At 43.1% G+C, this 21,021-nt stretch overlaps 1 protein-coding gene across 11 annotated transcripts in view; it reads left to right on the top strand.

Annotated features, from left to right (window-relative positions):
- The window catches only part of FAM13A (family with sequence similarity 13 member A), a 141,653-nt gene that overhangs the window by 72,727 nt on the left and 47,905 nt on the right, over positions 1 to 21,021 (top strand). For 7 of the 11 annotated variants that reach the window (XM_065837401.2, XM_071807817.1, XM_065837399.2 and 4 more), the window contains one exon: positions 19,074 to 19,115. The exons of 1 other annotated variant lie outside the window; for it this stretch is intronic. In XM_065837401.2, coding sequence (XP_065693473.2) covers positions 19,074 to 19,115 — 42 coding nt within the window. Of the gene's footprint in view, positions 1 to 8,110; positions 8,277 to 19,073; positions 19,116 to 21,021 lie in introns of those variants that run through there. 3 more of the 11 variants (XM_071807819.1, XM_065837403.2, XM_071807818.1) reach the window with 2 other exon arrangements.

Here is a 21,021-nt window from a genome sequence, read left to right as displayed (position 1 = left end):
GTTCAGCTGAGGAGGTTCGGCGCAGCGTGCCTTGTTTCCGGGAGCTTTGCAAAGCAAGCAGTTTTCTACCACCTGGAGCTGCGAGGTCCTTCCTGTGTGGCTCCCCAGAGGGGACCTGGGCCCACGTCCTGCAGGCAATCAGCAGAAAGATCAGCCGAGCAGAGGTCACCCAGTTCTCAGCCAGAAGCGCTTGCTGCTGCAGCTTCCTGGTTCAGCTGAAAGAGCTGTGCATTTGGACGTTGTGTTCCACACGTTGCAGTGGAAGCTGATGGAGTTCAGCTGTGACTTCCCATGACACACATGTATATTTTTAATCAAAGTGGTCGGCTGGCATTCTAATAAGAAAAGGCTGGGGATGGTAAGACAGGGTTGTCACTCAGTGCTCTGATCACTTTGCTTGCATCCGTCTGTCTCTGAGCTGTTTCAGTATCGTAAAATCCTCCTGTTTCATGGTCAGTGGCCATGAGAGATTTATCTAATTATATCTGTTGTGAGGAATGTGATCCCAGGCTGACTGCTTATCTGTAAATTGCACTTTCTCACCTTGGCTCAGTGCCTTCCTCCTGGCCTGAGAGGATTTCAGTTAGGCAGTGTGAAGATAGTTCTGTTTTCTTTACCAAAGCTTTCCTTTTTATTTTGCACCTGTTGCAAGAAGTGTATTTGCTCTAGGGATCACTGCAAAGAGAGGCCATTAGGTAACTGCAAAGAAATTACTAAAGGTTGCTTGGATGGTTATGACTTCCTGTCATTAAGGCTTTGACAGCCCTCCTGGAAACAAGAGATTCTTCCACCACCAGTTCCTCAGGCCCTTTCTCAGTCTTCAAGCTCTCTGCATTCAGAAAGTTTGAGTCATGTCAGGGGGGATTAATTATAACAAAATAACATTTTTATTATCCTGCAATATGATTAGGAACCACCTAACCACCATGAAATTATTACTCTCTTGGGAGAGTTTTATAAAATTTGTAGATGTTTCCTTAAAAAAAAAAGAAAAAAAAGCACAAACACAAAAACCCATCCTGAAACTCAAGAAAGTGTCAAAAAAAACCCAAAAAAAAAGTGACCACCGTTCTGAGAGGTTACTGAGCATCACAGAAAATAAGTTTTCCTCTAAACTCTCATTAGCTTTTGCTCGATTTATGCCCCTTGGGCAGAAAACTTACATTTTTCCCAGGGCTGTGAAGGTGGGTTGGGAAGTTACAAGCTTACAGACCTACCTCTTGTCTCTCTGAATGTTCTTGATAACTAAACATAGGCTTGTGCTGAATTTTTTTTTCCCTTTGGTATGTACTTGTGCCAATCCTAACATTGCTCAGACTGGCCTGCAGCAGGATAGGAGTGTGTTTGCACAGCCTGGATACCTATGGAGTGGTGAGACTCAAAGCTGATGTTGCAAATGAGGGGCACAGCAGTGAGCTGCACCGATTGAGTCCAGCATTGTTGTACCTGGCTGCACATAAATCATAATTAATGTTTCTTGATGTATGCACAGCTGGGTGCAGGAAAAAAGGCCTGGGACTGGCCTGAGAGGGCTGTGCTGTTAATAGATCTGATCAGAATTGTCTTTTAGCCAGAATCTCCCTTGCTTCCATGGCAGATGCATCTTTCCAGCTCTAGGCAGAGATGGAGTTCTCACCCAGCTCTCTACTCTCAGTGCCTCCCAGCCAGAGTCAGTCTCTCCCACCAGCTCATCTTTTCCCGCTAGCTCATCTTTTCCCACCTCTCCCAGGAGCCAGGCTGAGTACTGGGGCACTTGTGCAAAGGGAGGACTCCTTTCTATTGCGTCATTTGCTCAAGAAGAGGAGCTATTTCCAGAGGGTTTCTCTGGATGGTAAATCTGCCAGGCCGCCTCCCTTGCCAACACAGATGGCAGTTTTGTCTTTCAGTGGAGTAAAAAACCGCATGCGCCAAACGTGAATGGTGTGGCCCACTCCTCTGCTTTTGCACAGCCCCTTCTGATATGGTCGTTATTTTGTGAGGCTAAGGGTGACCTACAAGCATTGCTCTTGAAGATGCTTTAGAAGGTAGGAAGGATGGTGAGTGCAGAGGCATGAAGTTCAAAGGACAGTAATTTTGTAGAGGTTTGGAAGGATGTTTTTGAAAGGTGGGAAAGTGTGAAACTAGTGACATTTTTGGTAGGAAATATAAATAATGCAGGGATTACCAAGGGCTCATTTAAATTTTTTAAGTTTTTCTAATATTTTTGCTGAGAAATGAATGCTTTTTCATCAGTGTTTTCTGTGGCAAACATTTTCTTTGGTCTGAAAGAGCTAAATATTGACAGGGTCTTTGTGCAGACTGTTTTATAAAAATAATCATTTAGAGGAGTGGGAGAAATTTCATTGGACTAGCAGAGCTTAAAGCCTGCTTTGAAAATAACTTGTACTTGACCAGACTCCTGCTTGTTTGCTTGCTCTACAGTGCTCTGGCATGTGGACTGACTGGTGCAAACGAAAAACTGAGTGACTTGTTACACAGTATGCTTTACCCTGTTCCCACAGCAGATTAACTGGCACAACCGTTCATTACTTGATGCTTTCCCAGAAAACCGGTTAGGAATCTACTCCCAGTCCTCCCCCTTCTTGAGGGGGGAAGCCAAGAAATAATTTCTGGGCTGTCCCATGGGGCAAGTGTCCTTTGGAGCAAGTTAAAAGCAGCTGGCAGGCGGGTGGGGCAGCGCTTGCACAGGACACTGCTGCTGAAAGAAGAGCAGTGCAGCAGCTAATGCAGGTTCCCTAAGGAGCTTGAGGTGTCCCTTGTGATGGACATGCTTATCTGTCGGTTCAGATCAGGAACTCTGAGAACGTGAAGCTCTGAGAAACTTTCAGCTTGGTGTTTACTTTTCTCCTGTCCCAGCAAGTTTATGGAATAATTATGGCATATGTTTCTTCCTTAATAGATTTTAACTAGCTTTTTTTAAAGGTGATTTGGCCTCCAAGTTGCAGAAAGGAACAGAAGAGCTGCAGTGGGAGAAAAAAAAAAAAAGGAATATTCCCCATGTATATGCCAACAATACTTGTATTTCTATGCCAGTGCAAAAAATAAAAGGGATAAAATGAAGTAAACCGAGAGCAACCTACTTCTCTTTTGGACAAGAGGAGTATCAGTTAAGAAAACAAGTAAGAGTATTCTGCAAATTACATCTGGGCAGATTGTATAAGGCTCGGCGTTCCGAAACAGAGGCAATGTTAAAAATTCACCATTGTCTTTGATGGATTGTGTGACTAGTTAGTTATCCTCGTCATTTAAAAAGTCTCATTTCTAGTAATAATTTGGCTGTCTTTGACTCCCAGCCATTGGATCTTGTTCAGCTTGTGAGTACAAGGTCAAATACTAATGTTTCCTGCATGCACAGGGTGTTTTCTTTGAAAAGCACTAAACATGTGGGGTTTAGTTCTTGCGTTCCCTTCATGGGTTCTCTTTGAGCACTCTTCCATTTTTCACAGCTTGCTTGAGAATTGGAACTAATCAAAGTTTTCTGTAGCAACTACCCCAACAGGAAATACAGACACAATACACCTTTTCAACGCAATATCCATGTTGATGCCTCTGCGGAGAACGAACGTTACTTCTATTAGCCACACAGTCACTCAGGGCTTGTGTAGAAGTGCTCATCTGCTGTAATACATCCCCCAGTAGGACCCATCATCTTGCATGTAGTTCCTAGATCAGAGTTTTATATGTCTTTATGGAAAGTCCTAATGCTTGCTTGTATGCAGCATAGAAAAAGAACCACCAGTATTATTGATAAAAGCATTCAGTGGTACAGGGCTGAGCACCAGCCTTGGAAAGTTGCTGTTAATACTCACTCCCTTTCTGAGGATTCCCCTTTTACTAAATTACGGTTTTGACATATTAGTTGTTCTTTGCTCCCGTTTGTACTCTTTTGGACAGGGCCTATTTAATCATCTGTCTGCTTTGTTTGGACATGAAGGGCTACAGTTTCCAAATACGGTTTCTATTTACATGTGACTTGCTTATTTCATGTGTGCACACACGAATCTGGTCTGCGGGAGGTTTTCCAGGGTATTTATCATTTGTAATTGCAGATGTTTATATTCACAGATACTCTAAAGAGAAAAATGCATGTATCAATGCATGTATGTGTACTTAAATAATGGCATTTTAAATTTTGTATTAGTGGTATTTTGTAAAGTACATTCTTGGATTTTCAGTCTGATGATTGCTTTGCTTTGCTTTGCATTTCATGTTTCTGCCAGGGGAAAATTATTGTGTGACTTAGTAACCACTGTGAGAATACATTGATAGTATTCAGCAGAGCTCCAGCATCTTAAAAAAACCCAGATTTTGTCAGACCAGGCAAGATCTTTTATTTTTCCTTTTTTTTTTTTTTTTTCTTTTAATAATATCTAATTTTTGTATGATAGTGCAGTAAGGCAAGGGGTAACTGCTTTTCAGGACGCAGAGACACGGTCATATTCTCATAAAATCTCATATCTAGATCATTTTTTTCTTATATTCTTTGGTGCTGTTCACAGAACCTCTTGTTTATGTGATGAGAAAGTTACGGTGTGCAGCTAAGTATGAAAAAGAGAGAAAAAGGATAAAGCACTTCTGTAAGGATGATTGACAAGAGACATATTTACTTCCAGACAGTGTCTTTTTTTTCTTTGTTGAATCTCAGTAAGAAAATTGTAAATCAAATAGTTTGAACCCAGGTGTTGCCTTGGCATAGGTGCTGAAGTGTGGCAGTATGTGCTGGTATTTTAGGGGGCTTTATAATTTTTATTATTTGCTATCTGTTTTCCTGAACTATTCACAACACACTAAGGAGTATATAGTCAGTGGAGAGGATGCTGTGCCTGTCGAGAGGGATTTTTTTCCCTATTCTCTGTATGCAAGCTTGATGGTCCCATAAATAGCTAGTGCTGTGCATTTTTGCTGCCAACAGATGAATTTGGCCTTTCTGAGCAATAGGAATACAATAATCATATGAAACTTGCAGAAGAGGTTTTGTTTTCCATGTTTGACATGGGAGAACAAATTCAACAAGTGCAAACAAATCCAAACTAAAATGTGTTATAATCCCAGGTTTTATATGTGACAGCCTAGCTTGAATTATGCAAGTTAAAAAGGGCATAAGAGGGCAGGTGGAAAGTAGGAATTCCTGCCTCTGTCAAGTAGCAAGTTGGCTTTAGCATAAACATCTGTGAGAAGGAAGTGGAATTGTTCAGAGATAAGATTGTAGTTTTCTGGCAGCCTTTGCCTGCCTACTTTGTGCCACAAACACATCACTTGTGGTCTGTACCCACGAACAGGGGAGGTGAAGAATTAAGGAGTTGTGTGCTTGTTTAGCAGGGTGAGAGATTCAAAGGGCCCATTAAGACAATGTGTGGGGTGATTTCCTGCTGCTTGTGTAGCAAGTACTACTGCCCTTACTGAGGGTTGGCCACTGTGCCCCAAACTCTTTGACATTTCTCCATGTTCAAATATTTTATTGCAATATTTGCAGCTGCTCCAGAAATAACTAAAACCTTGGGAAACCAGCAGTGCTAGCAGAGGTCTACCAACTGCATTTTTTCATTTCTGGTCTCCTTTCTTTTAAAGGATGGTGACATTGCATGCCAGTGGGCCTGCAGGGAAATGTGAGCTATGGCACCTCTTCTTAGTCATGATGTTTTGGGCAATGTTAAAGAGGCAGGCAAGGGAGGAGAAAATTGATACCCCACTGAGGGGACTCCAAAAGAATAAAAATAGCAGGTGGATCTGAAGGTGCTGATGGCTCACGGAGCCCTGGACAACTCTAATGTTCTCCCAAGGCGTCTGATTGATTGTAGCAGGATGGTATGGACTAACCATATTCACTGATGCTAATTCATAAATTTATCTTTCTGGTTATTGCAGCATCTCTTTTTGTTAGTGGATTCTTTGCTGAGGATCTTAGTATGTCTAAGCTCATTTATACGGGCAAATCCCATGGAAGTTAAGACAAAATAGCTAGGATATAAATTCAGAGGACAGCAACTGTTTGAGTTATTCCACATCTGTTTATTCAGCAAGCTGTTCTGTGGAACATTGACACACTGACTCCTTCCCCATGTACATGGGTCCTTAGTTAAATGTGGAATTTTTTTTCTTTTTAATTGGCATCCTAATGGTAACACTCAGTTTATAGAAGTGTGATAAACTATTAATAATTGTGTGTGTATAAAAAAGGCTGTCCAGGAAGAGGCAATTTAATTTATTGTCAAATTGTGAGACAATACAAGATGTCTTTGTTTTACATTGATGCAGTTTTATGTATCAGAGTAGAATCTTTCTCTCATGGTTTTAGTTGCTTAAGAGCACATATGGCACATTTAATTTAGTGGGAAGTCATCAAGATATTCATTTAATTACCAGAGATAAGAGCAGCCCAGATCCATGCTGGCAGAGTGCTTTATCAGCATTGCTGGCTTTCCTAAAAAGAGGTCCTGTGCTGCGCCTGGTGTGACTGTGGTGCAGCAGAATAGGCTTGTGCTGAGGCCACGGGCAGAAGCATCACTAATGCTCTTCTTCCAGCCAGCCTGCTGACAGGAGCAAATATTAAACAGTTCAGTGTACTGAAGCAGAGCCACTTCTCAATTGACCTCTGCGTCTCTGCTCCATGCCACCACTTTCTGAGGCTGCAGCTGCCTGCTGTTTTTAAGATAGAAAACACTCCGTCTTCCACTGAGAAAGGTCAGGATCTGTTAAGCATCCCTGTGAAATGTCTGGTCCTCTTCTGCTAACCTGTGAGCGTCTGCCGCTTCTCCAGAAAGCTGATGTGGCTTGTGTCTAATTCGCATGACCTACATCTGCATGGAAGTCTTAAACGTACAGGTACTAAGTTCTTGCCGCAGCTTTCTCCCGTGCCAGTGCCAGCTGTCACTGGGGTTGAGGGTGATGGTGCTTTTAATATTGGCTTGAATTTTTGAAGACTGGAATGTCTGCCAGTGCCAGAATTAGTCATTAGGATTTTACCACCTAAAATGCTGAGAGGATCCATTGTCTTATGCCCCTTAATCAGTTCGAGTTTGCCTTCTCCTTTGTCATATAAAGTGTGCAGTGTGGGAATGTCATTCACAGGTAGGGCAGCAGCAGAAGTGTTTCTCTCCAATATTTGGGAAAGTCGAAGTTGATTCTTTAGGTGTTTTGGGCAGAGGGAATGCAAAGGTAAAAAAATAAAACTTGGGTATGCTCCTTCAGCAGCCATCAGACCTTTCAGTGCAAGACCTTCTGACAGAATGTGTACTGCTTGTTTTCCGAGGCTGCTATGTCCTGGAAAGTGGCACGCCCATTGTGTGGGGTTCTTTTGTTTACCACTTTTCCCAGACCCGAATTTCCACCAAGTAAAACAGTGTGATTCATTGTTTCAGAGCACTATTTGGTCAGGAGCCACAGATGTAGAAGCCTGAGTGCTTGAGGGTGGCCCACTGGAAATGTCAGTGAAAAATTAGTTCAGCTTCTGCAACACTTAGCTCTTCATTTCAACTGTTAAGGGAAGAGTTCTCATGTGCTCCTTTTTGCTGTGTGTCCAAATTGGTTGGCCAACTACTGCAGAAACCCTCTGAACCCCAGTAGCACCTACAGCAATGCAAAGGGATCGTAGGTTCAAAGGCCCAGTTGTGCTGGCCCCAGTGGACACCTGTACATGGGGAAGGTGCCTGTATGCAGCAGCGTGGCTTGTTGCAGCTTTGGGATGGGAAGTAACCCAGCGATGCTATCAATGGTACAGTAGAGCTTTGGGCGGACCAGGTGGATGCCGAGTGCCCTGCCCGAGCGCCCGGAGAGCTCCAGCACCACTGCAGCGGGGAGAGGGAGCTTCTGGGGAACTACGTTGCACCGTGGGTGACATTTAGGAAGAAGGGAAGGGGCTATAGTTACTAAAAGGGGTATGGAAGACCTTGTGGGGTGTTTTTGTTAAAAGTTATCCTGTGGCAGTTAGCTCTCAGCTTGTGGGATTTCTTCTAGGACCAACTGCACAGCGTAAACCTCTTTTGGTTAATCCGTGTCTGACCAGGCCTGTGGGATGGGCCGGGGCGGGTGTCCCTCGCTCCCCGGCGACAGCGAGAGGGGCCGGGCCAGTGCCCTCGGCGGCGGGCGGGCCATGTCAGCCGCCAACCCGGGGCTGGCGGCCACTGCGCCCCTCCCGGGGCCGGGCCGCGCTGCTCGCTTCCCCGCGGCGAGGCGCTGGCGGCACTGCGGGCGCGGCGAGAGGAGAGGAGAGGAGAGGCGAAGCGGACGGCTGGCGGCCCGATGGCGAGCATGGCTTGCGAAGTCATGCCCCTGCAGAGGTACGTGTCCTCTCGGGGCAGCCCCTGGCCCAAAACGGGGCGCGCGGCTTATGCCGGACTGCCCGACGCGGGGGGGAGCCTGGACTCCGGCCATACTGGGAGAGGCAGCACCCCTCGGGCCGGCTGCCTGGTGCCGGGGCACTGTAACAAGTCAATGTATTAACGGGGTTCCGGGGATGAGGGAGATCTCTGGCTTCCTCCTGCGGAGCGGGGGAGGCTCGGTGTAGCACCCCGAAACCCGTGCCGTGTTGTCCTTAGGGGGAGGCAGGAGCCTGCCGAGGAGTGGGAGCAGCTCACTGGTTTATAGGAATTTAGATGCTCCGGGGACACCCCGTCCCGGTGAGCGGTGGGGGTCTGACGGCTCCCTGCGCCCAAGCAAACCGCTCCCTCCTGCCACTTTAGTGCTGCGAGGGCTGTAATGCGGTAAGGGAGCCCAGCCGAGCCTCCATGCACACCGCACATATAGCTGTCTGCTCAGACACCCAGCGTGCTCTGCCTCTGCACCAGCATGGAAGGGAGGTTTAGTTTTCAGAGGTAAAGGGCTGTTTTGTTTCCAGGCTGTCGAGACACACCTCCCTTCAGCACCAGCTGTGAGTGTGTACCTGTGCTGGCATGTGCTCCTGCCACAGCATGGCAGGCGTAACTGCAGGCAGGCTTTTCAAATGGCAGGGCACAGACCCACTGGGGCGATGAGGGGGGCGAAGTGCACGCAGTACTTTTACTGAGTCATTCATATTTTTTATCGCTCTTTCAGTTTGCAAAATTATACAGCCCGTGCCTCCTCTAGCCTTACTCAAATAAGCTGAATATGAATCTTTATGTAAACTACAAAACAGTAAATAAGTAATGTAGCATGCCATTCCAGTGCTGTGGTGGTGCTATTTCAGCAGAAGCTGCTGAGTTGCTGCTTACTTGGCCACGATAAAATAGTAACTGAAATTCCTACCCAAACTGTTACTGTCTTGATAAAGCGCAGGGTCCTCTGCAGATAAACGTGGAGGAAGTCTCTTTCGCAGTAATGCAGTCGCAGGGTTCCATGTTGATGACTGCAGAGAAGCAGAAATGTGCTTTGAATGTCTTAAAGAAGTAGTCATAGTGCATCATTCCTATTTGAAGGACCAGTCTCACATAATATTTTTAACCTCTTTACGTTCCAGAGGATTTGTGACTGTTGTAGCGGAGTTTAGAACAAGTGGTTGTTAGTGTGCTCTTGACTCACCCCAGGGGAAGATAGTTTTCATAGGGTGGCTCTGATTAGACTCTTTGTTTTTTGTTGTTGCAAGGATTCACTCTCAATCAGTCAGAAATGCAGCCCGCACTTTAAAACTGGAGATTTTTATTCAAACTCCCATTAAACCTTGAGCATAGTACAGAATTGTTTCAGCTTTGCGCTTAAAAAAAATTATTCACAAAATTCTGGCTTGTTTTCCATCTCTTTGATCTATTTTTAGAATGTGTATACTATACTCTTAGCACTTAATTTTCTTTGGACCTAGGGGCAAACAAACACTGACTCCCAAATCCCATAACAGCAGCATTCTCCTATTCTTCCCCTTGGAATGCTGTCTCCTCCCTTCTTAGTGCAGTTTTTTGCCATGGAAGAGAGTCTTGCTGGCTTCAGGCATTTTTTTTTCAGGTTCAGGAAAGGTGATGCCCGATAATGGTTAGTACCAGCGCAGGTAGCAATATGCTTGTGGTTCCCGTGAGGTGCAGAGGCTGACGCTCCTGTTCCAGCTGAGGACATGGACAACTCTCAGTGCACGGTTCCTGTTGCTGGGTCCAAAGCAGACTAGCAGGAACCTCCAGGTGCTGCAGCTCGGGGCACTTCCCAAACTGAGAGCATCTGTCTTCCCCTCTCAAAAATGTGAATGAGCTGCCAGCGATAATCACACTTGTTTCCCCTTCTGGGAAGATAAACTCCCTCCTGCCCGTGTTCAGCAGGTACCCTGCTCTATGCTCTCTGTGGGCCGCAAGCTGGCTGTGCTACACCTGCCATGGGAACCCTCCTGTGGCTCTGTTTAAGAAGCTGGGACATTTAGGATTTGTTGCCAGAGTGGCAAAGTATTGTGTCTACCAAGGTATCTGTGAGCTGTGAGTCTGTCTTCCTAAAAATCGTTTCACGTGTTTGCATAGAGCCATATGTACTATACATTGTAATTTTATTCTATATATAGGTGTCCGTGGATTAGCACATGATGCGATAGGGTGGCCTGCTGCGAGGGAGTGACAATGGGGACATCAGGGTTGAATTTCATTGCATGGGTAGAGGTGGAAAGCCGAATGTGTTGAACCCTCCACTGCATTAGGCACTATATCGCACAAGCACTGTAATTGGCACCTGTGGATGTCACACAGGTTGCATTACTGATTTTCCAACAACCATTCCACCAGTAATTTTCTCTTCTGTTGCTAACAGGCTAACATGTTTTCTGAATAGCATGAGCTTACTTTAATAACTTAGATTCCTAGTTAGAGCATTGCTAATGCTGTTAATGTATGTTTTAATTCATTTATTCTGGCTTAGTCTATTACAAATTTAACAAAAGCTGTGCAAAGCTGAAACCTGTGACAGCTGTCTTTCCCAAATACATCTGCCAGTTTCCATAGGAGATAAGACAAACAGATACACACTGGGGCCTTGGTTGTGATCAGTGGCCTCCCTCACTTTGCTGAAATGAATCAAGGCAGAGGAAGAGTGAAACCATCACAAGTATTTTTAGGAATTGCATCTGATAGAGGTAGGGAGTGGGATAGGTCTGTTTCTAACCTGTACAGCATGGACTGTCTCGCTTGCTGTCATCATCAGGATTGTTTGATTTACCTTACTGTTTTGTTTGCTTGGAGTCTTTCACAAATACTGAGTACTTTAGCCTGAGAACACTGTTTGTATTCCACCACACTTTCTTCTTTTTATTTTGGAGTGGCCACTGTGTTCTCTTTAACATTCTAGTGAGCATTAGAGAGTGTCAAGTTATACTGTAAATAAGACTGATCCTTTGGACTTTGTTACCACTTTCTATCCAAGGTACTGGGAGTGCTTGACAAGCCCTAGTGAAGTATGTTCTGGAATATGTATGTGAAGTATGTTCTCTGTATCTGAACTTGTATCTGATTTTTTTAATTTGTTTGGTTTGGTTTTGTGTTTTGTTGTTGCTTTGTTGTTGTTTGTTGGTTTGTTGTTGTTTGCTGCTTTTTTTTTTTTTTTCTGGTGGAAGACTAAAGACAAATTCAAACCTTTCTTCTCATCTTTGTCAAGTCATAGTCATAGCCTTTTGCAAAATACTATGTGAATTTTTGGCCTTCCAGGCTCACATTTGACCCACAGCTGCGTTACCCTGTGTTGTCACAGCTGTGACGTGATGGGTATAGGACCCTGTGGAAGCTCTTCCTGGGTACATGGGGGTCTGACTAAAAGAGGGAATTGATGAGATTTTTTCCAGTGTTTGCCTCTGGGATGTCATCCTGATTAAACAAGAAACTATGAATATTTACCTAACAACTGGGCTCTTAGATAACTTTATTTGAAGTGTGCAAGCTTTTAACAGACAACCTTGAAATTGAAATCACTGGTTACCTGGTAACAGTTCTTCACCATTATAATACAACAGGTATGTATGCGTTACGCAACTTCACACTGTTAAACTTGAGAAGAGGTGAGACTTGGCTGGTACATTCATTCCACCTCTTTCTGACCCGTTTTGTAGTTCTATCCTAGTGAAGACTGTTGCCAAACCACAGGCAGCAGCAAAGACACTGCCCTGTCTTTCATAATAAGCCCCAACTAGTTAAAGAATTAAAACAACAAAAGCAAGCTATTTAACACTGATGTCATTTTGTAAAAGATAAGCATATTTGCAACCCAGGAGGATAGTGAGTAGAAAATAATTATACAAAATTGTGCTGTCAAGGCTTCTAGTAGATTCAGATGTGTTAATAAAAGTGGAAAATCAGCCTTTCACTCAGTGACATTTCATCAGCAAGAAGTTCTGTTCCTTTTAGCTTGCCCTGGGATAACCTGTACTTTCACTGATGTTGCTTTGAAGTGGGAAGAGGTGTGCTGAACAACTTCAGTGTATTTTTATTTTTTTGTCCATTCAGGCAATGTGCCTCAATCTCAGTGCCCCTTCATGCACAGCCTGTGCATTTATGCCTATGGATAATGTGGTAGATTCCCAATGTGGCACAGCTATGCTATATGTTAGTATTCCTAGAACTAAAAGGCTTCTGCTCTAGGCTTGGGTACTCATGCCTTAATCTTGGCTGTGGAAAATAGAAGAAGAAATAATAGCGTGTGCTCCTTAGATGTGTGACAGAGTGAGCCTTCATAATCATCTCAGCTTGTTTCTGTGAAATAGTAATATTGGTGTTTTGAATGCCAGATAAAACAGGACACAGAAGCTCACACTTTTGGAAGGTAAATAAGGCGAATAGGGAACTCTCCCCGACAGACGTCCCTTTCTACAGCCCTGCAGTTTACATTGCTGCACAATGTGATCTTGCAGGCTTAAGGCATAACTTGCTTGAAAGACATTTAGGAAAAACGCTGCTGAAGAAATGGCTTTGGGGAAGATGGGGGATCCTTTGGAGATTAATATTTAAACCAATACCAATCCACACCCACCCAAGTTATTGGAGATACTTTGTGGAGTATATGAGTCCAGAATAAAGAAGCTGGGTTGTCTGCCTGGTATTTTTACATGTGGTGGGTAGCTTTGCAGGAACTTCAGCAGGAGCTTAACTTGGTTTCAGTGGTAAGCATGGTCAGGTATAAGTGTAATTATTGTGAAGGCAGGAGATAGATATTTGAAAAAACGTGTTATGGTTTTGACTATAAAAGTTACTCTTGAGGGAAAAAAATGCAAGTGTTTGCAAGGAAATAACTCACAGACAAATAGCTATTAAACACTTGTTTCTTAGGCAGTTACTATATACTGCATTCTTCATCCCTCCCCCTCCAGTTAAGGGTATAGAGCAAGGATGGCATTGCTCAATAATTGATGGTAAGTGCTGACTTTTAATGATGACCTTTTAATCGTCACAGTGTTATCATGTTAGATTAAATTTATGGTTACTCTTGCATCAGGGATGGTATTATTCTTTTGTCTTTTGCATAACATACCTCAGCAGTCTTGCTTTATTTGACGGAAGAAGCTTACATTGCCTGCTCTTCCTCATTTGCAAAAACATTACCTTTTACCCACCGCTGTGAACTATGAGTAAATCACTCTACTGAGAAAATAAGTATGCAATAAATTTTCATGAGCCGTTTCAATCTTGCTTTTGTTGCAAGCTTGAAATAACTTTTATGGGAAAATGACTTGGGGAGAAAAAAAGAAGTGCTGAATGAGACAAGATGTTCAGCAAAAAGCACTATTGTGGCCTCAAAATTGAGGCTTTCTTGAAGCTGATTTTAGTGTTCTTAATGTTGACTATCAGAATAAGTAAATAAAATATATTGTTAAAATCCCCTGCAATTGCAAAAATGGTATGTATGTTAATCCAGGGTTACATGGTGTTTCTAAATGGCGAGAAAACAAGACACAGATAACTTTGAAGTCTTAACAAGTCACCCAAGCTCAGCCTTCCTGCTCTTCCCCACAAAAGCTGCATTGTTAGTAATTTGATGCCACTGATTTTTTCAATGCCTTTTAGTTTGACTGTATTAAAATTAGAAGCAGCAATCTCATTGCCTGAAAAGGTATTCTTACCACAAAATAATTAATTTCTTTTGAAGTCCAGAATATCTGTGGTGGAATAGAAAGCGAGCCATTTCTTTATCTCTCTGTTGAGGTAAGAACAAATAGACCCTATGGCAAAGCATTAGGAAAACATGACCTTGGCTGAGCAGCATGACCCTGTCAGTGTCTAGACCCTTCATCTCTGGTGCAAAATGTTGACACTTGAGTCAAAGTACATTTTCATGACTGTAAAAAAAAACCAAAACAAAACTTTTTTTTTTTTTTTTTAATTAACTAAATATCCCATTTAATGTTTGAAAAGAGATGCGGAGGAGGAAAGCAGCAGTAGCTTTACAATGGAGGTTCCAGTGCCAGCAAGCCAGGACGGAAGAACTGCTGATAATTAAGTGCAAATAAAACAAGGGGGAAGGGCCCCGAGGCACTCTCTGACCTGGAGTGTCTGACCTTATGGGCTGTCCCATATGCATATAAATAAATTGAGAACTCTCCATCTAAATAGAGCTCCAGAGCTCCAACTCTGGAATGGACTCAGCAGCTCCCTTATTCTTTCTGAAGGGGAAGATGAGATGTCAAAAAAAAAAAAAAAAAAGAGGAAAACCATCATTGCATTTTAGATAATGCAATGGGTGAACGGTTGCCTGTAACATTCCTTTTGCAAAAGAAGGAGGCAAAAAAAAGTAACTGTGGTTCTGTAATGGAAATTTATCTTTTAACAGTTAGATTTCATCCAAGCTTCCCTATTTTCTTCTTTATAGATGGAAAGGATGTGTTGTGTAAATGCTGTAAAATACGTGTGCCTGAAAATCCTAAGATGTGGGCAATACTGGCATTCCTTCGAGTCTGACAAACATTTTTGTTAGCTCGGTGAAGGTCACAGACATAGCAATATTACTTCTTTAGCCATAAAATAAAGAGAACAAGTTTTTTCAGTTTGGCTGGTATTTGTTTTGGTTTTTAGCAATAAGGAAGTGATCATATGCTTAGGTGTTCTTTAGGAGTGTGAGAAATTGCTTTCCCAAGTATTGCATGAAAGAGCAATTCATTTGTGTTTAATCACTTCTCTTAGGGAGGCTATGTATATGTCTGAGAAGAAAGAGACTAGTGTATTTTGTACTCATCTGCTTGGCCAAGTAATCAGTGATGGTTGAATAAATAACTGAATTTTGTGTGTGTGAAGCTATTTCATCCTTTCATTGCCTTCTGGCATGTGTAAAGCTGGACAAAACTCTTGAGAGTATATTCAAACAAACAACAACAAAAATCCATCTCATTTACCACAAAACCTGCTTGTCTAATGGATAAATTCTTAGTGGGGCAAGGTTAGAAATTTAGAATATATGACAAATGCACATCAGAATGATTTGTCCCCTGCATACTGTGGATGGCTGACTTGGTGTGCCAGGTCACTGTGCCAGGTATTAAGCTTTCCTTTCTTTCTCGAGGAGTTTTATATCCCTTTAACCAAAGCAGAATTACACAGCCCAAGTACACTGTACAGTTAAATGTTAAACATATCTTAATGACTTAAGGATACACGATAGAAAGGGCTTCCTAGCAATACTAATATACCCTTCAGTACAAGGTGTTTTAAAAACAAATAATCAGTTGGTGTTTAATCAGCATAGTGTGAGTGATAGGGTCAAAGAATCCTGCGTGCAAGGTTTTAAACCAATTTCATTGTGCAATATCAACTGATCATTTATGATTCATATCTTGCACATTTTTCTTGCTTGCCTGTCTCTTTTATATCTGAACCCATGTGATTAGATATACACAGGTTTAAAACCTCACACACATTTTTCATTTATTTGTTAAACTAATCTGTGCTTGTGTGTATAATGTAAGCACATCAGTTTATTACCTTACAACACAAATAATTCAGTGTTTCTTGAAGCATTTTAATCAAAACAGAATCTTTGTGCGCTAAGTGATTACAGTAGGGCTTGGTGGTCTCACATCTAATTTGAGGGATTGTGAATTATGTGGAATAGCTGGTTTAAGTCTGTGTGTGATTTTCACAGCTCATACCTTCCAGCTCGCACAGATGAATTGACTGAGGTGCATGAAGTTAGGAAAGATTTTTGGGATATGTTGTTTTTAATGATTAGAGGGGAAATGGATAATGTGCTTTACTCAGAAGCAGAAGATCTTTGTAAAGGTAAAAGATTTTCATGGTTTTCTCAGAAGTCTAGGTTTCATACTAACTAGTAGATAGTTAGTGAGTAGATAATTCTTTTTGTACAGATATAAAACTTGAACTTGTGGAGCAGCAGTTGTGCTTGTTGTGGAAGAAAAGGAAGGAAATGCAAGAGGTTTCAGAGTCCCTGCTGAATACTTCTTTTCCGGCCGATCTGCCAAAGCAACTAGTGGGAGTATGAATATAAGAAGGTTATTTGGGCATTTTCAGTATTATTGTGCTTCTTGGAAATTAACTTAGAAGTTAATTTCAAACCCTGAGATGAGGAAAGTTTTTTGTAATGGAAAAGAAAGCATTTGTGGTGGGGCTTTGAGAACTGCCCCTTCTATACACAGCCACATTTGGTGTTGCCATTTGGAGTTGCATGGATGCACAGAAATCTTGATGGTGCTGTGGACTTTTCACTCATTAGAAAACATTTTTCATGTTTTGTGTGCACCACTAGGGCTTGTTTGCATTGCGACTACAAGTACAGCCCTTCACGTAATGAACTGAACATTGCAAAAAACTTTACCAGCAGCTTTGTGAGTTTAAAGTAGCTTCTTTACATTTTTATACATATATAGATATCATATATATTCTCCCTAAATGCTAAACAGAGAGACAGCTTATGCGTTCAAGCTGATAGACTGTGCATGCTCTCAGGGGAGGGAGCCTGGATCTGGTAGAGGTTCTTACTGGTGCCTTTGTTGCAGGTCGTCTTCTGGGAGGGGCAATGATGGGCGCTTCCATGTTTCCCTCCATTTTTTCCAGGCTGTCTCAAAGGTGTAGCAGTTTCTCGCAAGGGGCTGTCAGTCCCCCTTGTGCTGCTCGGGGCTCTGGCCGGGTCTCGATGAGGGCAGCAGCAGCTTTTGGTTCTCCCGCAGCAGCAACCAACTGCAGTTTGCTCGAACTGCTGAGGACAGGCTTTGTGGAAGTGGCAGCAAAGTTTACAGCGGCAGCTGTGTTCCCAGTCTTCTCGGGGAGCTGCGGAAAACTGCCCAGTCACTGTTGCTTTACAGAGGCGATGTGAGTTTTGGCAGACCACGCTGATTTCGGAAGCAGCTTTTGCTTCCGCTCCATGGTATTTGGTGTTACCCTTGAGTCAGTATTTTTGGGCTTCCTGCACAACATGCTGGAAAGTCTTTTCTGTAGATGTCTGTAGTTGTCTCTTTGTGAATCTCTGCATACTACAGTGGGGGAGTTAAAATTATGCAGAATTAAACCCCGATGATTTTTTTTTTCTGGTGTTTTGGCTTACTCCTCTGTCTGTCTGTCCACTTCTCTGTCCTTTCTGATTCCTTTGCATCCTACCTCCTCCCTCATGCTCCTGCTCACCAGCTGAATTTGACATTCATATTTGTGGATCTGTAATAACACTGACTGGGTTCAAATGAACTGCAGCGAAATCTGTCTCTGTGTATATCCAGGATGAGAGCAGGGTGCTTAGCCAGCTGGGGGCCAGCTTCAGCTCCTCTTGCTGAGGGAGTTTTCCACTGGCTTCAGTGGAAGCTGCAAAAGCTACCTGTTGAATATTTGATGTCCTAGCTACAAAACCCACAGAAGTGTTCCCTTCCCTTTTATTCTGTGCTTAGAGAGGCTTTTATAAACCGATAAATGAAATCCTTTAAAATTCCTTAGATTAATGGACTCAGGCTGGGTTTTCAAAAATTGTTCAGGCTTGATCTACTTCAGATCCCTGTTGAAAGCTGGTTGAGGTGATCAAAACCTCCAAGTGACTTGAGTTTAAGCTGAGCTCACCTTACCCAGAGCATTCTCCCATATTCTCTCATCCTCTGAACAAGCTCAAACACAATGGACGCCTTCACAGTGTGGCAGTGCCCTGGGACCTGTGGCACATTGCTGCCTGCTGGTGCAGTCCCAGGCTGCTGCAGCAGCAGGAGAGCAGCAGGGAAGTGCTTGGTTTCCATCACCTGTGGGATGTTGCCCTTTCTACTTCTGTTTGAAGTAGTTTATGGAGCTTCCCATCTCTTCTGCTGAACTTGCTGTGCTCTTCAGCAAACCCAATTAAAAATCCTCTGGGGACAAATTGACCTCAGGGGCATTTCCTGTGTGCTTGGAGGAAGGCAAGGATCCTACTCTGGAGAACAGGACAAGGCTGACCATTTATCTGGTTGGAATGACTTGGTGAAGTTCATTTGAACCCCTTTTTACAGCAGCACAGTCTTAAATTGACTTAACCCTCAGTCCACCACACCTTTAAGCTTCAGCACCCCAGCAGCTCAGTTTTGCCCTCATACCAGCACAGGCATGATAAGCTGGATCAGGGAGCTGGTCGGCCACACACCGGGTAGGTAGTTATGTTTGGGCCAGACCAGTTGACTGCTGGAACTGCATTTGGTCAGGGGAGCTCCACGCCAGCCAATGGCAGTCCGTGATCTCAAGCCTACGGAGGTTTCAGCATAGTAAACTCCGTTTTCCATGGGAGTGATAAAACTGGGCAGGGGGCGGGATTCATAGCCTTATGCATACACCCATGGCCGTTTCTTTGGTCTCTCTAGATGTCATTTGTGGTTTTTCCTCAACTGTTGCTTTAATAGGCAGGTTGTTTAATTCTGGAACAGCAGACAGCAAAAGTCTCTGGTGGTTTTGCTGGCAAGATACTTTATTGTTGCTATGGGAATAGTCCTTGCACTACTGCAGAGCTGGGGTGTCTCATGTAGCAGGACATCTGTTACACCACATTTGTGGACACTGGAAATGAGTTGGATTCTCTTAAGGAGTGTAATGTAGAGGTCTCTTCCATTGATACAACCAGAGGACAAAACAGATGTGTTACCTCTGTTACAGGTATACTGTTTCACATTTGTTATCTCTGCTTTTAAGCAGATCTTGCTGTAATAAACTGCAAATACAAGACAGAGCTGCATACTAACTTTAAAAAATATGTTTTGTTTTTAGCTCCCAGGAAGATGAGCGGCCTATGTCACCCTTCTATGTGAGGTATTTACTCAATTGTTTTAATGTATTTTTCTGTGTGAGATTGACTTGTTATTGGAATTAAATGTGGGGACTGATGCCAGAAATGCTGAACAGACTGTAGTCAAACTGAAGATTAATGTTAAGTTCATAAGTATTGCTCAGCTAGTGGGATGAGTGAGTTTTTGGAGATACAAACTGTGTTGAAATTTTTTTGTATTTAGAAATTAGGCTTGAGGTTTAATGCCAGTCTTGTAAATTCTTAATTAGAAGGTAGACATTCATTTTGTCTTTTCTTCAGTTCATTATGTAGCTTAGGTGCTTGTTGTGAGGCACAAATAATCTGTGGGCACAGGAGAGTTTTTTGCCACAAGCTTTGATGAACCAACAGCATGTCCTGCTCAGAAAGGAACCAAGAACCAGATGGGGAGTGAGCAGTCCAGGGAGCAACTGCTCCTGTGCTGCAGCCCCCAAAAGCAGGAGGGTGCCTGCACCCACAGCATGCCAGCCAGCAGGAAACAGCGTTTGCCCTGCGTTCAAACAAATTGCGGTTCTTGTTTTGCCAACTGGAGAGCAAAGTCACTGCTTGTAAAAGGGGCCTAATTCTGTTGACATCAGTGAAAGTTTGCTCTACTTGCTTACAGTAGCAGGCTCAGTTCCACTGCCTCCATTTACACTTAGTGGAAGAACAGGAGCCAGGGCAATTAACAGCAAAGGGCTGCAGAGGAGGAAGGGCCACATATTATAATTGTCTTCTTTGATCTCTGTGGAGTTTAAACAAATAGAAAGAAATCCCTGTGGTGCTTTTTGTGAGAACAGTGATACTTGGCATTCTTACAGTGATCTCTTCAATTTGTTAATTCTCTTGCATATATTCCTATTTATCTTTGTAGCTTGGGCATTTTCTTAGAGATTTTTTCTGCCATAAACTACAGCAAGCATGCATTTCATGCATGTTCTTGATATGGAGACTTGCATTAAAACTGTACAGAAATGTGAATCAATGAACTGTTCACTGAATAGCCTGGTTGCATGGTCTTGTCTGCCTTGTTGATTCATCATCATTCGCTGCAGTTTATTTCTGCAGATGTTGCCTAGTCTGTGCCTCAAAAGCTCCAAACTGTCCAAGGAGGTTGTGCCTTTTCCTTGGGGAGATTATTTTGTAGCTGCATACGTTCCCCTGTCACAAGTTTTTCCCTGTTTAAATCCTCATCCTGTCTTTCTGTTGAAAATATTAGTTCCCCTCTTTCTTTCTGTCTAGGTGTGACCTTCAAGTGATTGTAGGCTTTCATCACATTTCCATTTGTCTTACTGCTTAAAACTGTTATGGAAAAATTATCCAGGAAGGAGGTTCTCTTCAGCTGACCTTGTCAGGACTGCTGAGGAGATGGGAAGCAAGAGGTGGACCTGAGAAAACTGGTGTCCAAGCAAGACATTTCTGAGAGGGAGGAAGCACATTTGAAAATTCTAAATAGAGATGTGGATGTATTAATTAGGATGAGGAACAAAGTATGAGTGTGTCCATTGGAATGAAAGGATGGAAGGGAACAGTCAGGAATAAAGACAGTAACTGGGAAGTGAAGAGATAGCTAGCAGTAGCAGAGAGGGAGCAGCACACCTTGCAACGTTAAGGCTTCATGCCAAGCTTGCATCTTTTGTAACACTGCTGAGACACAATTACTTGTAAATAAAGCTAACAGCTTGCAAGTCTTGCTGCTATTTATCGCACATCAAGAATGTGTACTCCTGAGGTCAGTTGCCAAGTGCAGTCAATTTGTCCGGAGAGCTGGTGCTGGCTGGGCAATTCATCGTGCTTCAGCAACTCGAGTGGGTGGCCAGTTTTTCCTGTGCAACTTTGAATGTTCTAATTGTTGCCCCAGAGCTGTGCATGGCATATGTAGGAGTTGTGTTTTACACCATGGAAGAGGAA

This window comes from Patagioenas fasciata, chromosome 4 (assembly GCF_037038585.1).
Source record: "Patagioenas fasciata isolate bPatFas1 chromosome 4, bPatFas1.hap1, whole genome shotgun sequence".
NCBI lineage: Eukaryota > Metazoa > Chordata > Aves > Columbiformes > Columbidae > Patagioenas > Patagioenas fasciata.
Note: the sequence above shows the minus strand (reverse complement) of the source record. Positions and strands in the feature narration are given on the sequence as shown.